The sequence below is a fragment of the Macrotis lagotis genome, chromosome 3 (assembly GCF_037893015.1).
Source record: "Macrotis lagotis isolate mMagLag1 chromosome 3, bilby.v1.9.chrom.fasta, whole genome shotgun sequence".
Classification (NCBI taxonomy): Eukaryota; Metazoa; Chordata; class Mammalia; order Peramelemorphia; family Peramelidae; genus Macrotis; species Macrotis lagotis.
The window spans coordinates 278,144,571-278,159,272 of NC_133660.1; the positions used below are offsets into that span (position 1 = coordinate 278,144,571).

Consider the following 14,702-nt stretch of genomic DNA (forward strand, 5'->3'; position numbering starts at 1 on the left):
GATTAAGTGACTTGCCCAAGGTCACACATCTAGCATACACTAAAACACAAAGGCAGGAATTGGGAGGCTTGGGTGACAGGAGCCTAAAATAGTGCAGGTAAGAACTGTAGGTGGAGGTGTTACCTACAGTGGAAGAAAAGACTAATCAAAACTGGTATTTTTCTACTCAGCCACCATGATTCAAGTGCCATAAGCTCCCAATTAAGTGGTGAGTGGAGACCAGAGAGAAGGACATTCCTGGGGCTTACAGTGGAGCTTGCCATGAAAGAACAGGGAAACAGAAGTCATGGGAGATCTGGTTAGTTCAGATTAGCACTTGGTTTAGACTTGCTGGCTGAGAGTCCTGTAGGTCAAGTCTTGCAGTATGATCTGCTGCCTAGTGGAGTCTAGGTGGCAGAAGGAGATCCTAGAAAGGATAATGAGCCTGGATTGGGGAGGTTTTTTTGGGGGGGAGGGGTCCAACTGTATTCTTAGATTTGGATAACGGGGAAAAGACCCTGGATGTAGGGAACAGATCCTGGATTTGGAATCAGGTTCCAATTCTACCCATCAGAAATCTGCACAATCTTAGGTGGGGCCATGCTTCTCTGAGTCTCAGTTCCTCTCTAGTAATATTGAACTCGGGTCCTCCTGACTCCGGGGCTAATGCTCTATCTACTGTGCCATCTAGCTATCCCCATCTCTAATAATATTGGATGCTCCTTCCGATTCAAACAATCCTGAAGGGCCCTCATGAACATCAGAAGAGCAGGCTTTGTAAACCAGAGAAGAAGACAAATGTCTCTGCACCAGTATGTACAGTCCTGGTCAATCTGAATGTAACATAGTACAGAGACTTGTGAGTTGAATGGTCCTGGGAAACCTCAGTTCAGGTCCCAGTCCTCCCTCGGATGAGCTGAGTGATCTTGTGGAAATCAGTGCTCTTCTTTAGGAAGTAATTTTCCCATTTGTAAAATGCAAGATGCTAAATGAGATGACCTCCCTAAGGTCCCTTTCAGCTTTAACTCATCTTTGATCTGTGATGTTTAACTGTGACTCCTGTGTGTTATGAACTGCCCAGCATTCATGCTAAAGGGTCCTCATGGTTTGATTGCCCTTAGCATGTAGACTGGGCTTAATTGATTAAGTTAGCATTAATAGAAGTTTCTTCATGGGGTAAGGGTGGCTTATGGGGTTTCCCACATCCACCTTTCTAAAAGTCTCTTTTGAAAATATACCCTCAGGGGCAGCTAGGTGGTGTAGCAGATAGAGCACTGGCCCTGGAGTCAGGAGTATCTGAGTTCAAATCTGGCCTCAGACACTTAATAACTACCTAGCTGTGTGGCCTTGGGCCCATTGCCTAGCAAAAACCTAAGATATACTCTCTCCCTCTCCCTCTCCCTCTCCCTTCCTCTCTCCCTATTTGTATTTCTCCAGAGCACTACCAGTGAGAATAGGCCGATAGATTTTATTAATGGTCATTTAAAGTCTTCCTAATTTCATGAGAACAAAAGGGATGAAAACATTTGAATCACATCCCATATTCTTTCCCAAAGACTAAAATTGCACCTGGATATTCCTTCATTTGTGACAACATCTACATTTTTGAGACATGATGTTTCAGTTATCATACCAATTTCTGGAGATCTGAGAACATTTCAGGAACCTTTCCCATTTCTTAGAGAAGGGTTGTCATCCCCACCAGTATGGATATCAAAGGGATCCCTTGGCATGTAGACTGGTCCCCCCCAAAAAATGCACACTCACCTAAAAATAGAAAGAATGCATATTTGTCTCCAAGATTCGGTTAATATTAGCTTTTTGAGGTTTCCACTCAGCAAAGCAGAATCCTCCTATTCTCATTTCCAAAGAGATCTTTCACTGTGGCAAGCCCTCTTTGCCCAGCCTGAATAAATCCAGCCTTCTCCGGCAAATTCTAGTTTTGTCCTCCTACTGTGAACCTGAATCTAGACATGAGGAGTTTCTCATTCACTGAAGCCCCAGCGAAATTGTACCCTTTCCCTCTTCACTTAGAGTTTCCCTGGAAAAATGAGTCTTTCTCTTGCCTCTTCTTTTTGGATCTTTGGGTTTGAATCCTGCCTCACTTATTCAGTGTCTGACCCTGAGTGGGTCGCAGCATTCCAAATCTACGATTCTCTCCCTTGCTGGCTTCCTGGGATCCTTGTCCCAGATTCCATCAACAAGTGGCCATTAATTGTAACATGTGTCAGACCTGGATAAGATGCGGGGGATCCAAGGGCAGAAGAAAAGCAGCCCCTTCCCTCAAGGAGTTTGCATTCTATTAAATGTGATTTCCCCAATAGGGGCTTGTGAAAAACATACTTATACATTTGTTGAAGGGAGCTGCTACATAGTTCTCAAAAGCTTGGGTTTTGCCCCAGGTAGCCAAAGCATTTTCAGCCCAAATCTCAGAAGTCATTTTATCCCTTTCATCTCCAGCACGGAATAAATACCTACAGTTGCCATCTTCTGTGTTCTGGAACAGGGGAAGAGATAAGGAGGTTTTTGACACCGTCCCTCTATTTTGGATTGGAGTTGGACTGGCCAGTCACTGGGGTCCCTAGTACATCTGAGATTCTGCAATCATGAAACTTGAATGTAGTTGGAGAAAAATCCAAAATAGCTAGCTATCAGTGCTACGTGACGTCAGGAAACTCAACTGGTGAGATCAGGGAAGGGGGAATTGGTCAGGATTGGGGGGCTAGGAGTAGATTTCAGTAGGGAGAGATGCTGGGGACCATTTCAGGTGCAGGAATCTTTCAAGATATTAACTGCCCGCTCTGTGACCAGGAGATAGGGAGTAGCTGTTTGCGTGGAGTATGAAGAGGCTGAGGCACGTGGGCAGAAGCAGGAGCGGAAGCACCCTTTCCGAAGTGGTCCTGGTGTTATGCTTTGTGATTGTGAATGTTTTGTGTCCGTTTCCATTCAGTTAAGTGGCAATGTGCTAGTCAAGGAGAGTGCCAAGATCCGAATGAAATATTTTCTGCTCCGTCTCTGGGAGAGGGACTGGGGCCTCCAGGTAACAGGCCTAAAAGTAAATAAATAAACTATCAAGAGTGAACAAGTCAAGATAATTGCAGAAAGGAGAGGGTGGCAGCTCAGCATGGGGGATGGAAGGTGGCCCCTGAGAAGTCTTTGAAAGGATGTGAGGGACGACATTGCAAACATAGGAGAAAACTCGTACAAAGAATTAGCAGCGGTAGGCGAAGGGTAGGCTACAGACACAGCCAGCAGGGAAATTGGAAATGGAGAGGATTGAAGAGGAGGCATTGTTGTTCACTGTCTGGCAGCCTTCTCCCTCCCCATGACTTCCCCCAAGCCATTCTGCCGCGGTGTGCTACAGAGCAACCTTTTTTGTTCCTGTCCTCCTTCTTGAGGAAGGCTTGGATGGGGAGGCCTGGACTGGTTAGACTGGAGCCCTGATATTCCCAGACCTGGTGTGCCACCCAAGGGGGGGGCATCTTGGCTCTGTACCTTCCTCTCCTCATCCTTTTCCAGCCCCGTTCTGTTTGACACATAGTATGTCAGCCATATGGAAGCCAACCCTGAGTGGTTCGGTTGTCTTCCCTTTCTTATTTTAAACATTTATTTCTGATGTTGATCTCTTAGCAACTCCATTCCAGCTGCCACCGGCCAGGAGATGGGCTGCTGTGCCAGGCCATTCCCCCCTCGTGCCAGCCTGCCCAAGTGTAGAGGCAGAGCTTCTAGTCGAAAGGCATCTTTATGCAAATAGGACAAGGGGTTTGCTCCCCCCCCCAAGCTCTGAAATATGCCTGAACATTGCCTGTGGGCATCGTGGTGAACCCCTGGGAACCTTTACAAAAACCTCCCTGCTCCCCCAATCCCCATTTCCCCAGGACTGCCTTTTCAGGGCAAGATGCTGGGGAGATGCTCATTTTGTTCATGGCAGTGCGTTTCCTGGGATGCTTGGGTTGCCAGAGTTGTCTTAATTCTCTCAGAAAAGGGGAACAGCCCCCCCCTCCCCAGATTCTGGCAGTGTATTCGCCCCAGTGGGGAGGCGGGGAGCAGGCGGGAGGCTGCCTGCACCTGATGGCTTTCCTGATGGATGAAATTTGGGTCATGGGCGGACGTTCCATGGGGCCGGATTGGCCTGAGTGCGCCCTTCAATGCTCCCTGGGGGCTCGGCTGCACGCAGACAGGCAACACCACCAAGGACTCCCACCCCTTTCCCCACCCCCACCCCTTCTGGCTGCTGCTTCTTGCGTTTAGAGAAAACCCTCCCTGGCAGCTTTTTCTCCCGAACCCCCCAAGAGTTAAGAAGTTGCCTGCTGCTTCCCTCCCCCTCCCGGCTGAGCCCTTCCTTTGTCGGTGGGGTGTCTCCCCTCAGTCCCTGCTGCTGGCCAGCGCCAGCTCCGTGGCGGGGTCCTCCCCCTCCCCAGTACTGCCGGGTGATGCCAGCCTTGCAGCTGGGTGATGCCAGGCTTTCCGGCTTGCCACTTCACTCTGCCTGCTCCTGCCTGTGAGGCTCCTGCCTGGGAGGCTCCTGCCTGGGAGGAGGCTCCTGCCTCCGGGCTCACATGACCGGGCCAGTGAGAGGCAGCCAGCTTTGAGAGCGGCCCCAGCCTCCGCCCGGCTCGGCTCGGCGGCCCCCCAGCTGACAGACAGAATATGGGGTGGGCTTTGTCACCAGAGCGCTGGGGCTGGCGTGCCCAGCAAGGCTCAAGACTGCGCCCTGCCCAGAAACCTGCCGCCTCTTTCAGGGTGCAGGAGGCGGAAGCCCTGAGTACCTGGGGTGCCAGCCGAGTGGGCTCTGGGCTGCAGGCACAGCTTCCAAAGTAAGGGGGAAGCATGAAGTCTTTGTTAAGCGCCCTCACAAAGAAGGAAGGTAAGGAGATGTTGCTGACGGGGACGACTGCCAGCCTGGGAGGGCATGGGGAGGTGGAACCGTGGCTGCTTAGGACGGATCGGACAGTGGAGCAGAAATCCTTCTCATCCTCTGGGGAGGAAGAGGAGCCTCGGGGCGGGGGGCAGGAAAGACCACTTAGCAGCAAAAGTGAAGGACTGGAGTGGCAGCCCTTGCTGCTTCTTTGCATTATCAAGGCTGCTGCTTCCTCCAGGAAAGTCTAGCGAGCTCCCTGAATGCTTGGGAAGGTGGCTCTCTTGCATGCTGTGTTGGTAAAGGAGGTCCTGGGATATGGGTATGACTCGACTTTGGTCCTTCAGTAGGCTTAAAGGGCAACTGAGGACTTGGCCAAGAACTTGGACCATCCTGATTGCCAAATGGAATGGTTCGAAGCTTGGGGGTCTCATTTATTCCCCAGCATTTGAGTTTTCTCTCTCCGGACTCTGATGGAATGGATGAGCCAGACAGTGTAGAGCTGACTTGGGGGGGGGGGGGTCCATACGCTCCTTGTCATACCTTATGGGATTTTTATTGTGGAAAGGAATATAAATAACTCATGTAAGACAGAGCTAAGAAAATACCCACCCACTTACACTTTGCAAATCGCCAGGAATAAAAAGTGGGGGGGGGGGAGAACAGTTGGGTGAAATATTAATCATTTTTGGACAGAAACGTGGTTGGTTTTAATTTTTTTGCCCCCATCAGCTTTGTGTGAATGTTTCTAGGTGAGTAATTTCTCCATCAGAGAATCTTCCTCTTCAGAAGTGAAAGGAATCATTCATTATTTGGAAAGGACTGGTTTGGGAAAAGGCTCCTAGCCCTAAGCTCTCTGCTCAATAAATGAAGAGGGGCGGGGGGGGGGGGGGGGACTCAGAGGAACCAGGCGGGAAACTCATGAACTGTGGGTCTCAGCTGCATGAAAGAGCCAATGGTCATTTTTATGCATCTTCTATGTTTCTGTTTCAGGAAGCTCGATTTTGGGGTGCTAGTGGTTTTTAAGAAGTATTAAAATGCCCTGGCCTTCTCTTGAATATTAGCAGCTTTGCATGCCCTTTCCTTTTCCACATGGGACTTGGAGGGAGGACCTTTTTGAATTTCAGTGACTGACTGCTATTTGTGTGGATTGCTCTCTTGATTTTACTGAAAACTAATATGAACTGTGGAGTTTCCATCAGAGATTTGCAAAATTGGGGGTCTAGATTAGATTCCAACCTCATAAGGAGGTAGTTGAAGCTCAGAGAGTTTAAGGGACTTGAGCAAGGACATAGAATGAGCAAGGAGCTGCTCTGGCATCTAGATTCTCCCAAGTCCTCTGTCCCCACGTCCTCTCTGGGGGATAAAAATGAAGATTTGCCATTGCTGGCTTTGTCCACATTCTCTTGTCAGGGCTGGTTGCCATCCATTTAAGGCTTCCAAAGGAATCTCATTGGAGCCTCACAACTGTCTTGAGGTAGACATCATCACTATATTCATACAGATGGGGCAGTTGAGTCTCCGAGAAGTTAAGAGTTACCTAGAGCCTGAGGTGACTTTGAACTCAGGTTTTTCTGATTCCAGGTTCCCCAGCTTTATCCACTATACCATGCTACCTTGTCTTTCAAGATGAGTTGCCTTTGGGGGACATATTTTGCCTCCCATTAACAGATACAGCCTCTCCCCCAGTTGCCATCCATCTTTTTCAAGGACATTCTTGTCATATGCTGTCACATAGGCTGGAAAAGTGATAATTCATCAGAATGATCCTAGGGATGGGAAAGGCAAAGGCAAGGTAGAGTGATGTGAACAAGCATCTTCCCTGGGGTGAGGTGTCACACGCATCTTGCTTATTTTCCCCGAGCAGTTGATGACTTCTCTGTTGCTGACCCCCAGGAGCTTGTCCAGAAGATAAGTGATGCTCCTCCAAAACAGTAGAGGGTAAATGTCTACTAGAAGCCTCCCTCAGCAGAGGATTTGGGCCTCTTCCCAGAAACGCAAAGCATCCATCAAGAGGAAAAAGATCCATTGCATGGTTAGGCTAGAACTGCCAATCCAGAAGTGGATGCCAAGGCTGTATCACTTATTCCCTTTTCCTGGCAGAACTAAAATTATTCTGGGATAACCGGTGTTGTTTTCATCTACTGAGAATTTTTAAAAAACCAACTCCAGCAGTGATTTATTTGTTTTTTATTCACTGACACTCCACCAAAGAACTGTCCCTTCTCCCTTGACCTCTCACGGCTCAGCCCCCACAACAGCATCAGGACAGAACTTCAAGTGCTTTCTGCCACGCTTTTGAAGCATTTCAAGATTGCTGTCTTCTAGATTTCCAAAGTCACTCTAATATTGACTCTTTCAAGGAAAGGCTCCTTCTTAATGATGCCTTTTAAACTGTCCCTTTCCCCTGAGCAAGCTCCTTGCCATGTCCTGGTTTCACTTTGGGAAACTGCCAAGGAAAGTTGGACACTGAAAATTCTCTGCTGCCTCATCACCCCTCTCCTTTTCTCCGATGCAGAGAACAGAGAGTTGGGGGGTGGGGTAGGAGATGGAGCTATTGCTTAATTGGAAAGACTATTACTTCCCTGATGTGCCATTTTAAAATGCTTACCGGCTGTATTTAATCAAAGCTTGATTCTGAGCAAAATTCCCCAGGAAATAGTTGGATGCTTTTTTGCATTCCCTCATGTTTCCAAATTGTGCTCTGCCCTTTACTGCTCGCTGGAGTGTGTACACTATTAAAAGGATTGTTGTGTTGTACCAGCTGGGCAGAGTGAAGAGAGAGCAGAGGATCCGGAGGCACAGCATTCCGATCCTGGCAGGAGACTTGGGGCAGCCTCCTTCCCTTCCCTTCCCAGACCTTTACTGTCTTCCATAAGACAGCGGGCTTGGCCAAGCTAGGAAGTCCCTCCTACTCCCAAGCCTTGGGCCCCTGGGAGGCCAGGGCTTCCGGAGAAAGGGAGAAGAATGGGCTTCAGCATCTCTTCCTCTGCGAGCTTTTCAGATGGCAGAGATAGGAAAGTACCATAGAGAATAGGCAGCCAGCCTCATGCCCAAGACTTGCTCAGCCCTATGAGATTTGTGTGCTAACAGCACATAATAACTGAGTGGGATGAACACATAGTAGGTGCTTAATATATGCCTATTGACTCAACTGTTCAAGACATCTTAGGGTCCAGACACGAAGTCTCCTAAGTCTAACTTGCAAATAAGCCATCTAAATGGAAAGAATTTCCACACTGGAAGTTCCTTATCATCAATGAAATAGCAGAATCTCCCTTGCCTCCAAAGAAAAAGGAAGGAAGGAGGGAAGGAAGGAAGGGAGGGAGGTAGAAGAGAAGGAAGGAAAGAGGAAGAAAGGAAGGAAAGGAGGGTAGGAGGGAAGGCGAGATGGAGAAAGGGAAGGAAGGGGGAGGAAGGAAGAAAGGAGAGATACAGGGAAGAAGGAAGGGAGGGGGAAGGACTGTGTTTAAATGAGATATTCCACATGAGTTTCCTTTCCAATTTTGCAGCTATCATGGAAAATTAGTCCCAATATATTAATAGACAAGTGCAAACCAGTCCTGAGAAATTATGCCATCTATCCTCTTCTCTTGTGTTCCATTTTCCTCTCCAATTCCAGTTTCCTTTAGCCTGTTAAGCTGTCAGCAAGAACTATCAACACTGGGCCTTAAGTGTTCATGCCAGGAAAGATGTTGCAAACCTTTTTTTGTTTTAATTGCCTTGGTTCTTCGTGGGATTGGGGAAATTAAAATTCTCCTCTCCAGACCCTCATTCTCTCGGGGATACTTATTTCAGTCTCCTTTATTGTGGCCTGTTTATTGAACGAAGTTTTTGTTCTTGGGACAGACCAGATGAGTGTCTAGAGAGTACGGCTCTTAAAGAGGGTGTTGGCAGGTCGGACCCCAGGAGCCCCGGTGGGCGGGGGGACCCCTCTCCCAGGAGCAAGAACAAGGACTGGTTTGCTTTGCCTTATCTCTTTCTTCCAAGACTCCTTTATGAGTTCGCTTCAGGGGGTTACAGAGCAGAGAGGGTGGCTCATATTCCAGATGATAGATATCACCGGCCACATAATGACCCTCAGTTTCAAGTAGCATTGAACCTGCTGTCCTAGAAAGACCTAGAAGGCATTTGCTGTGACTTAGCACTCAAAAAAGGTTTTATAACACAGATTAAAGTCTGTGGCTTGAGTAGAAAGTGCCATTCTTCAATAGAGTAGACTGGGTTTGTGTGAATGGGAAAAAAGAAAGAAATAGGATCATTGAGTGCAGGTTCTAAGATTTCAGCTTAGCTAAAGAATGAACTTTCTGACTTGCGATGTCCAACAATAGAAAAAGGTCCTTGAGAAGTAGTGAGCTCCCCCATCCCAGACAGTGTTCAAGGGGCAATCAAATGACCATCGGTCAGGAATTTTTTTTTGGGGGGGTGCACTACAGGCTGAACATAAGTCAGCAGTCTGATTGGGCAGCCCTTCCTCTCCAACCTAATGCAAACTGAAGTTTTATTGTGGGTCAAACAGGATAGAGAAGTGGAGGGGCCAATGGCAGTCCCCTACTGGTATCATAGGACCATAGATCCAGGGCTGGAAAGTACCTGAGGATTCACTCATTTCACAATGAGGAAACTGAGACCTGGGAAAGTTGTACCTTGTCCAAGGTCATCCAGGAATGAGAAGCAGTGTCAGAGCTGAACTGGGAGTCATAAGACCTGAATTCGAATCCTGACTCTCTTGGCAACAGGGCAATCGTAACTTCACCTCTCTGGGCCTCAGCTTTCTCATCTGTTAAATGGTGTACTGGGTTGCTTCTAAAGGGCCTTCTTGCTCCAAGTCTATGATTCCAATTCAGGGAGAGGAGGCAACTGCCAGCACAATGGACAGAACCTTAGGCCTGAGGTGATGAAGATCCAAGTTCAAATCCTGGATACTTAATATTTGTGGGACAAGTGGGCAAGTCGCTTAATTTCTGTCTTATTTTAATTTCCTCAACTGTAAAATGGGGTTAATAATAGCACCTACCTTGGATAGTGTTGTGAGGATGAGATAATATTTGTAAAAAGTGGTAAGTGCAACATAGGCATCTTCCATTACTCTCTGTTTAGTTTCTCAGGTTGAGGAGCAGATTTTAAAGGATCTTAACTGTAGGTTGGAAGGTCAGATTTCCCTAATTTTCTTATGCTAAGTGGAGGTATTTGAGAAAAATCACATCTTTCTGCTCAGCTCCATAAATTGAGCTCACCTGTTTTTTTTTTAAATCTATTCAAAGGATTTGATTTTTGTCCTCCTCCCACCCATTTTGTTCCTCTTATGGGAGTGAGAAGGCAGATTCCCATCAAGTGAGCCGAAGTTGACTGGAAATGCATTTTCCTAAAATGTATAATGAGAGGAAGGTCGAAATGTTTTTTGCTTTTTGATTTAATTTTGCAGTTTCTAATAATTCCATTATCTAGCTTGTGTATGTTACTTAGGAGGCAGCTAGGTGACTCAATGGAAAGAGCATTGGAACCGCAGACAGGATGATCTGAGATCAAATCCAGCCTCAGCTTCTCATTATCTAGTGATCCCAGGCAAGTTGTTTAAACTGTGTTTGCCTGAATCCACTAGAGAAGGAAATGGTAAACCCTTCCAGTTTCTTTGCCAAGAAAGCCCCATGGAAAATATGGTCCATGGGAACATGAAGAGCTGGAGGCAGAAATGTTGCCGTCTTTGATGCTGACGCATCTCATGATGGAAGGGGTAAATGTACTCTTCCCATTTTACAGATGAGGACATTGAGGCTGCCATGAGCAGATTTGATCAAATTCACCTAGCCGTTAAGTAGTGGACTTGGTGAGAGGATATGATTTCAGATCACGTCACCTTTCTGTGTCTTGTTTCCTGACTTGGTAAGTTTGGGCTAGATGACTGACCAGCTTGATTCCTACTATTCTGCGCAGTCCTGGTCAGACCTATCTGAAGGATAGGATCTAGTTTGGAATACCACTACATTGGACAAAGGTCATAGCTAAAGCCTAGCATATCCAGGGGAGGGTCGTTAGGTTGGTGGGAGACTTTAAGATCATGGGGCCATAGCTTTAGGGCTGGAAGATCTTCTAAGGATCTAGAGTTTAACTCCCCCATTTCCCAGAGGAGTAAACTGAGGCTGAAGAAGGGGAAATGATTGGCCCAGGATCACAAGGCAATTTAGTGGTACAACATGAATTTGAACCCTGTGACTACAAACTCTAGGTCCTCCCCACTGCCCTCACATGATGCTACATAAGGCTTGGTTGGAGGAACCAGGGGATGTTTTTAGCTTGAAAAAGAGAAACCTGGGGAATAGAAAGATGGGCAGGGTTACCATAACCATTTCCAGTATTTGGAAGACTGTCCTATGAAAGAAGAATTAGATATTTTCTGCTTAGGACAATGAAGGAGATTTTCAGTAAGACCAATGTTGGGATAAGTTCAGAGCAAAACCTCCCAATGAGAAGGATGGGTTGCTAGCTCAGAAGGAAAAAGAGTTCTCCCTAACTGGAGTTCTTCCAGGAAAAATGGTGTGATCATGGGTGGGGAGTGTCGTAGAGAATGTTCTTGCATCCTTAGAAGTTGAGCAGTAGGGGTTTAATGCATGATGCATAGATGGATATATGGATGGACCGATGGATGGATGGATGGATGGATGGATGGATGGATGGATGGATGGATGGACAGATAGGTGGATGGATCAATGGATGACTATTGAACCAAATACATGGGAACTTTGATTCAGCAAATGGAGTAGTAACCTTTTCTCCTTCAGTAAGAAAAGAAAACTCCTTTGGTAGAATCCTAGGTTTAGATGTTGAAGGCAGCTCAATGACACTCAAGTCCAAGCTGCTTATTTCCAAGATGAGAAAACTGAGCTCAGAGAAATGAAATTGCTGCCAAGGCTACACAGCAGGTCATCGAACCCAGGTCTTCCTGACTCCACCACAAGGCTTGCTCTCACTGTCCCTTCTCTCTTTTTCTCTTGTTACCCAGTGCCATTCAGAGAGGCCCCGACGTACTCGAATCGGCGGCGGAGACCCCCGAGCACGCTGGCGGCCCCCCGAGTCCTGCTGCGCTCCAACAGTGATAACAACCTCAATGTGAACAACCTCCCTGAGTGGTCCGTCTGCTCCTCGGCCTCTTCCCACCGCAGCCTTTCACCCCAGCTCCTGCAGCAGATGCAGGGCAACCCCAATGGCACAGTAAAAACCATTGGAAGCTACACGCCGGGGCCTCGGAGCCGCTCCCCATCACTGAACCGGCTCGGGGAGGATGCCAGGAGACAGCAGCAGCAGCAGGCACTGCCACAGGCACAGCGGCACATCAGGTGACTTGGGATCCTGGCCAAGGGCAAGAGGCTCCTAGCCTTTTAATGCATATCCTTTAGAACCATGAGTAGGGCTAAGCATCATTTTGATTCCAGACACATTTGTTGAGAAGTCTCTTATAAATACATTTATTATTGGTGGTATAGTCCAGTGTGCTGAAGAAGGTGGAATTTTGAGATGTTTTAGTGATCTAAGAGATCCTTTTCTCCAACCTCCTCATTTTATAGAGGAGGAAACTGAGGCACAAAGAGGTGAGGGGACTTGCATGGGATCACCCCGGTAGGACTGAGCAGTCCTTCAGTCACACAGGGCCTCAGAGTAATGATTCTACTGATTGCGAGGGAAGTATTCCATGGGGCCCTAGGACTGGTGAGGTAGAAGCAACTCCTCCCGTAACGGCCTCAAATCAAAGCCCCAAGCTCAAATTTTCTTACATCTTTGCTTCCTGCTACCACCAGTGGAAGACACCAAAAGTCTTGAGCTGCATAAGCTTGTTAGATACCTTGGGTTCATCAGAAATTGGTGTTTCCTGGGAAATCCCAGACTTTTTCCTCTCCTCTATCACCCTCAGTCTCCCCACTGGGGTTGGAGCTGGTTGTATCTGGCTCAGGTCAGAGGTGGGAAGAGGCAAGATTAGATGGTCTGGTTTGCAACCCTCGCTATATAAACTTAGACCAGCTTTTTAACCCTTCTGAGTCTCAGTTTCCTCTTCTGTAAAATGCAGGGGTTGGAATAGGGAATCTCTAAATTCCTTCCAGCTCTAACTTCTTTGATCCTTGGTCTTAGGGGTTAGGCATGACTTCGGATCGTCCCCTGGGTCCCAAGGTGGTGTTAAGGACAGAAGGAAAACTGGATTTTCTGTTGGTGGTAGTTTGCTTCCTCCTGTGTATGCACATATGTGTATGTGGTTGGGATCCTGCCAAATGGCTCCATTACCTATCAAGTTCATTAAATGTGCTAGATGGATGTCTGGGGCCTCCCCCAAGCCAGGCACTCTCAGGAGGGGACCTTGCTGCTCAGGGGGCCGGTGGCGGAAGGCAGGGCAGGGGGAGCAGTGTCTCCCAGTGTCTCCAGTGTCTCCCAGTGTCTCCAGTGTCTCCCCTTACTTTACTTGGGCCAGAACGTCACCAGATTTCTGCCATTGCTGGGCCAGTTCATCTTCTTGGGCAACCCTGTGGAAAGGTGGAGTTTATTCTTCCCTCAAGGGTGAGGCTCAGCCTCAGGAACCTAGGCCAAAAGTCCTAGGAGCTGAGAATGATGTCGACCTCAGTGGCACGAGTCCCACAAGGCCCAAGGGAGATCTGCTGGGGGCCTTAGTCACTAATATAGCACCGATTCCCAAGGGAGATATTTCTACTCTCCTGGATATGAGATTTTAATAAGATGCTAAAGACAGCTCGCCCGAGCCTTGGCAAAGCCTCCACTGAAGAGTGTGGAGCCGGAAATGGAACCCCAGGGGCATTCCGGGAGATTTCTGACAATTAGCTCTTTTCTTTTATCTTCCAGCCAGAGCCACAGATAGAGGGAGAACCAGGCAGGCATTTCTCTGTTCTCCTTACCTGTTCTATGAGTGTGTGGGGGCAGGGCTGTGTGTGTGTCTGTGTGTCTTTGTGTGTCTGTGTGTGTGAGAGTATGTGGATGATGTGAATGTGAGAGTGTCTGCCTGCTGTGTGTGTGAGTGTGAGGATGTGTGTGTGCATGTGTGTGAGTGTAATGTGAAAGAGGGTGTGTGTGTGTTGGTGTTGTGTGTCAGTGTGCTCTGGATGTGTGTCAGAGAGAGTAAGTATGTGTATGTATGTGTGAGAAAGAGTGTGTGTGTGTGTGTGTGTGTATGGTGGTGGAGGAAGCCAGAGGGACCGAGTGTGAATGTGGCCACTGTGTCTTTCCGCTCCCTTTTTGGTCACTGTCTCTGTGGGCAGCTTTGGGAGAGGCAGAGGAGCTGAACCCTAGGACAGGAGCAGTTTGCCGGACCCACTCTTGGGGTGGCCAAGGAGGTCAGAGTCAAGGCAGCCTGCGGTTTGTATGAACCCCTCACGTAATTCTCCATAGTGCTATGCTAACTACTTGGCTACAAATCCAAGCCAAAGAAAGGTGGTGGCTGCCCTCGGGAAGCTCATCTTCTAAAGATAAAGTCAACAGAGAAAAGGCAACTGGAAATTAGGAGTGGCAGCGTCTGGCTGAAAGAGTGGGTACAGCCTGGTGGGAAAGAGGAGATGCCTGAGAACCAGGACCCTCCTAGAAAGATTCAGAGCTGGGGTGATGAGACAGAGAGATGGGGAGGGGGAGGGGGGATACCTTGGCACACAGAAAGCTAGATAGATGACAGAAAGAGAGCACAAATAAATAGAGGATAGACAGAGTAAGTATTTATCCAGTGACTGGTCCGTGGGCTCTGCACTGAGGAGATAAAGAGAAGCAAATTCAACAGCCCTCACCCTCCGAGAGTTGACATTTGAATAGGGGAAGATAAGACTGTATATGAAAAGGAGCTGGAGAGTGGGGTTCAAGTCAGGGGAGGGTTCTGGGTCCC

The 14,702-nt window shown here is 47.9% G+C and overlaps 1 protein-coding gene across 7 annotated transcripts in view; it reads left to right on the forward strand.

The window, feature by feature from the left end:
- Nucleotides 1–14,702, forward strand: part of SHANK2 (SH3 and multiple ankyrin repeat domains 2) — a 675,055-nt gene that overhangs the window by 239,600 nt on the left and 420,753 nt on the right. For all 7 annotated transcript variants that reach the window (XM_074230853.1, XM_074230850.1, XM_074230845.1 and 4 more), the window contains exon 12: nt 11,838–12,171. In XM_074230853.1, the coding sequence (XP_074086954.1) occupies nt 11,838–12,171 (334 nt within the window). The remainder of the gene's footprint in view (nt 1–11,837; nt 12,172–14,702) is intronic.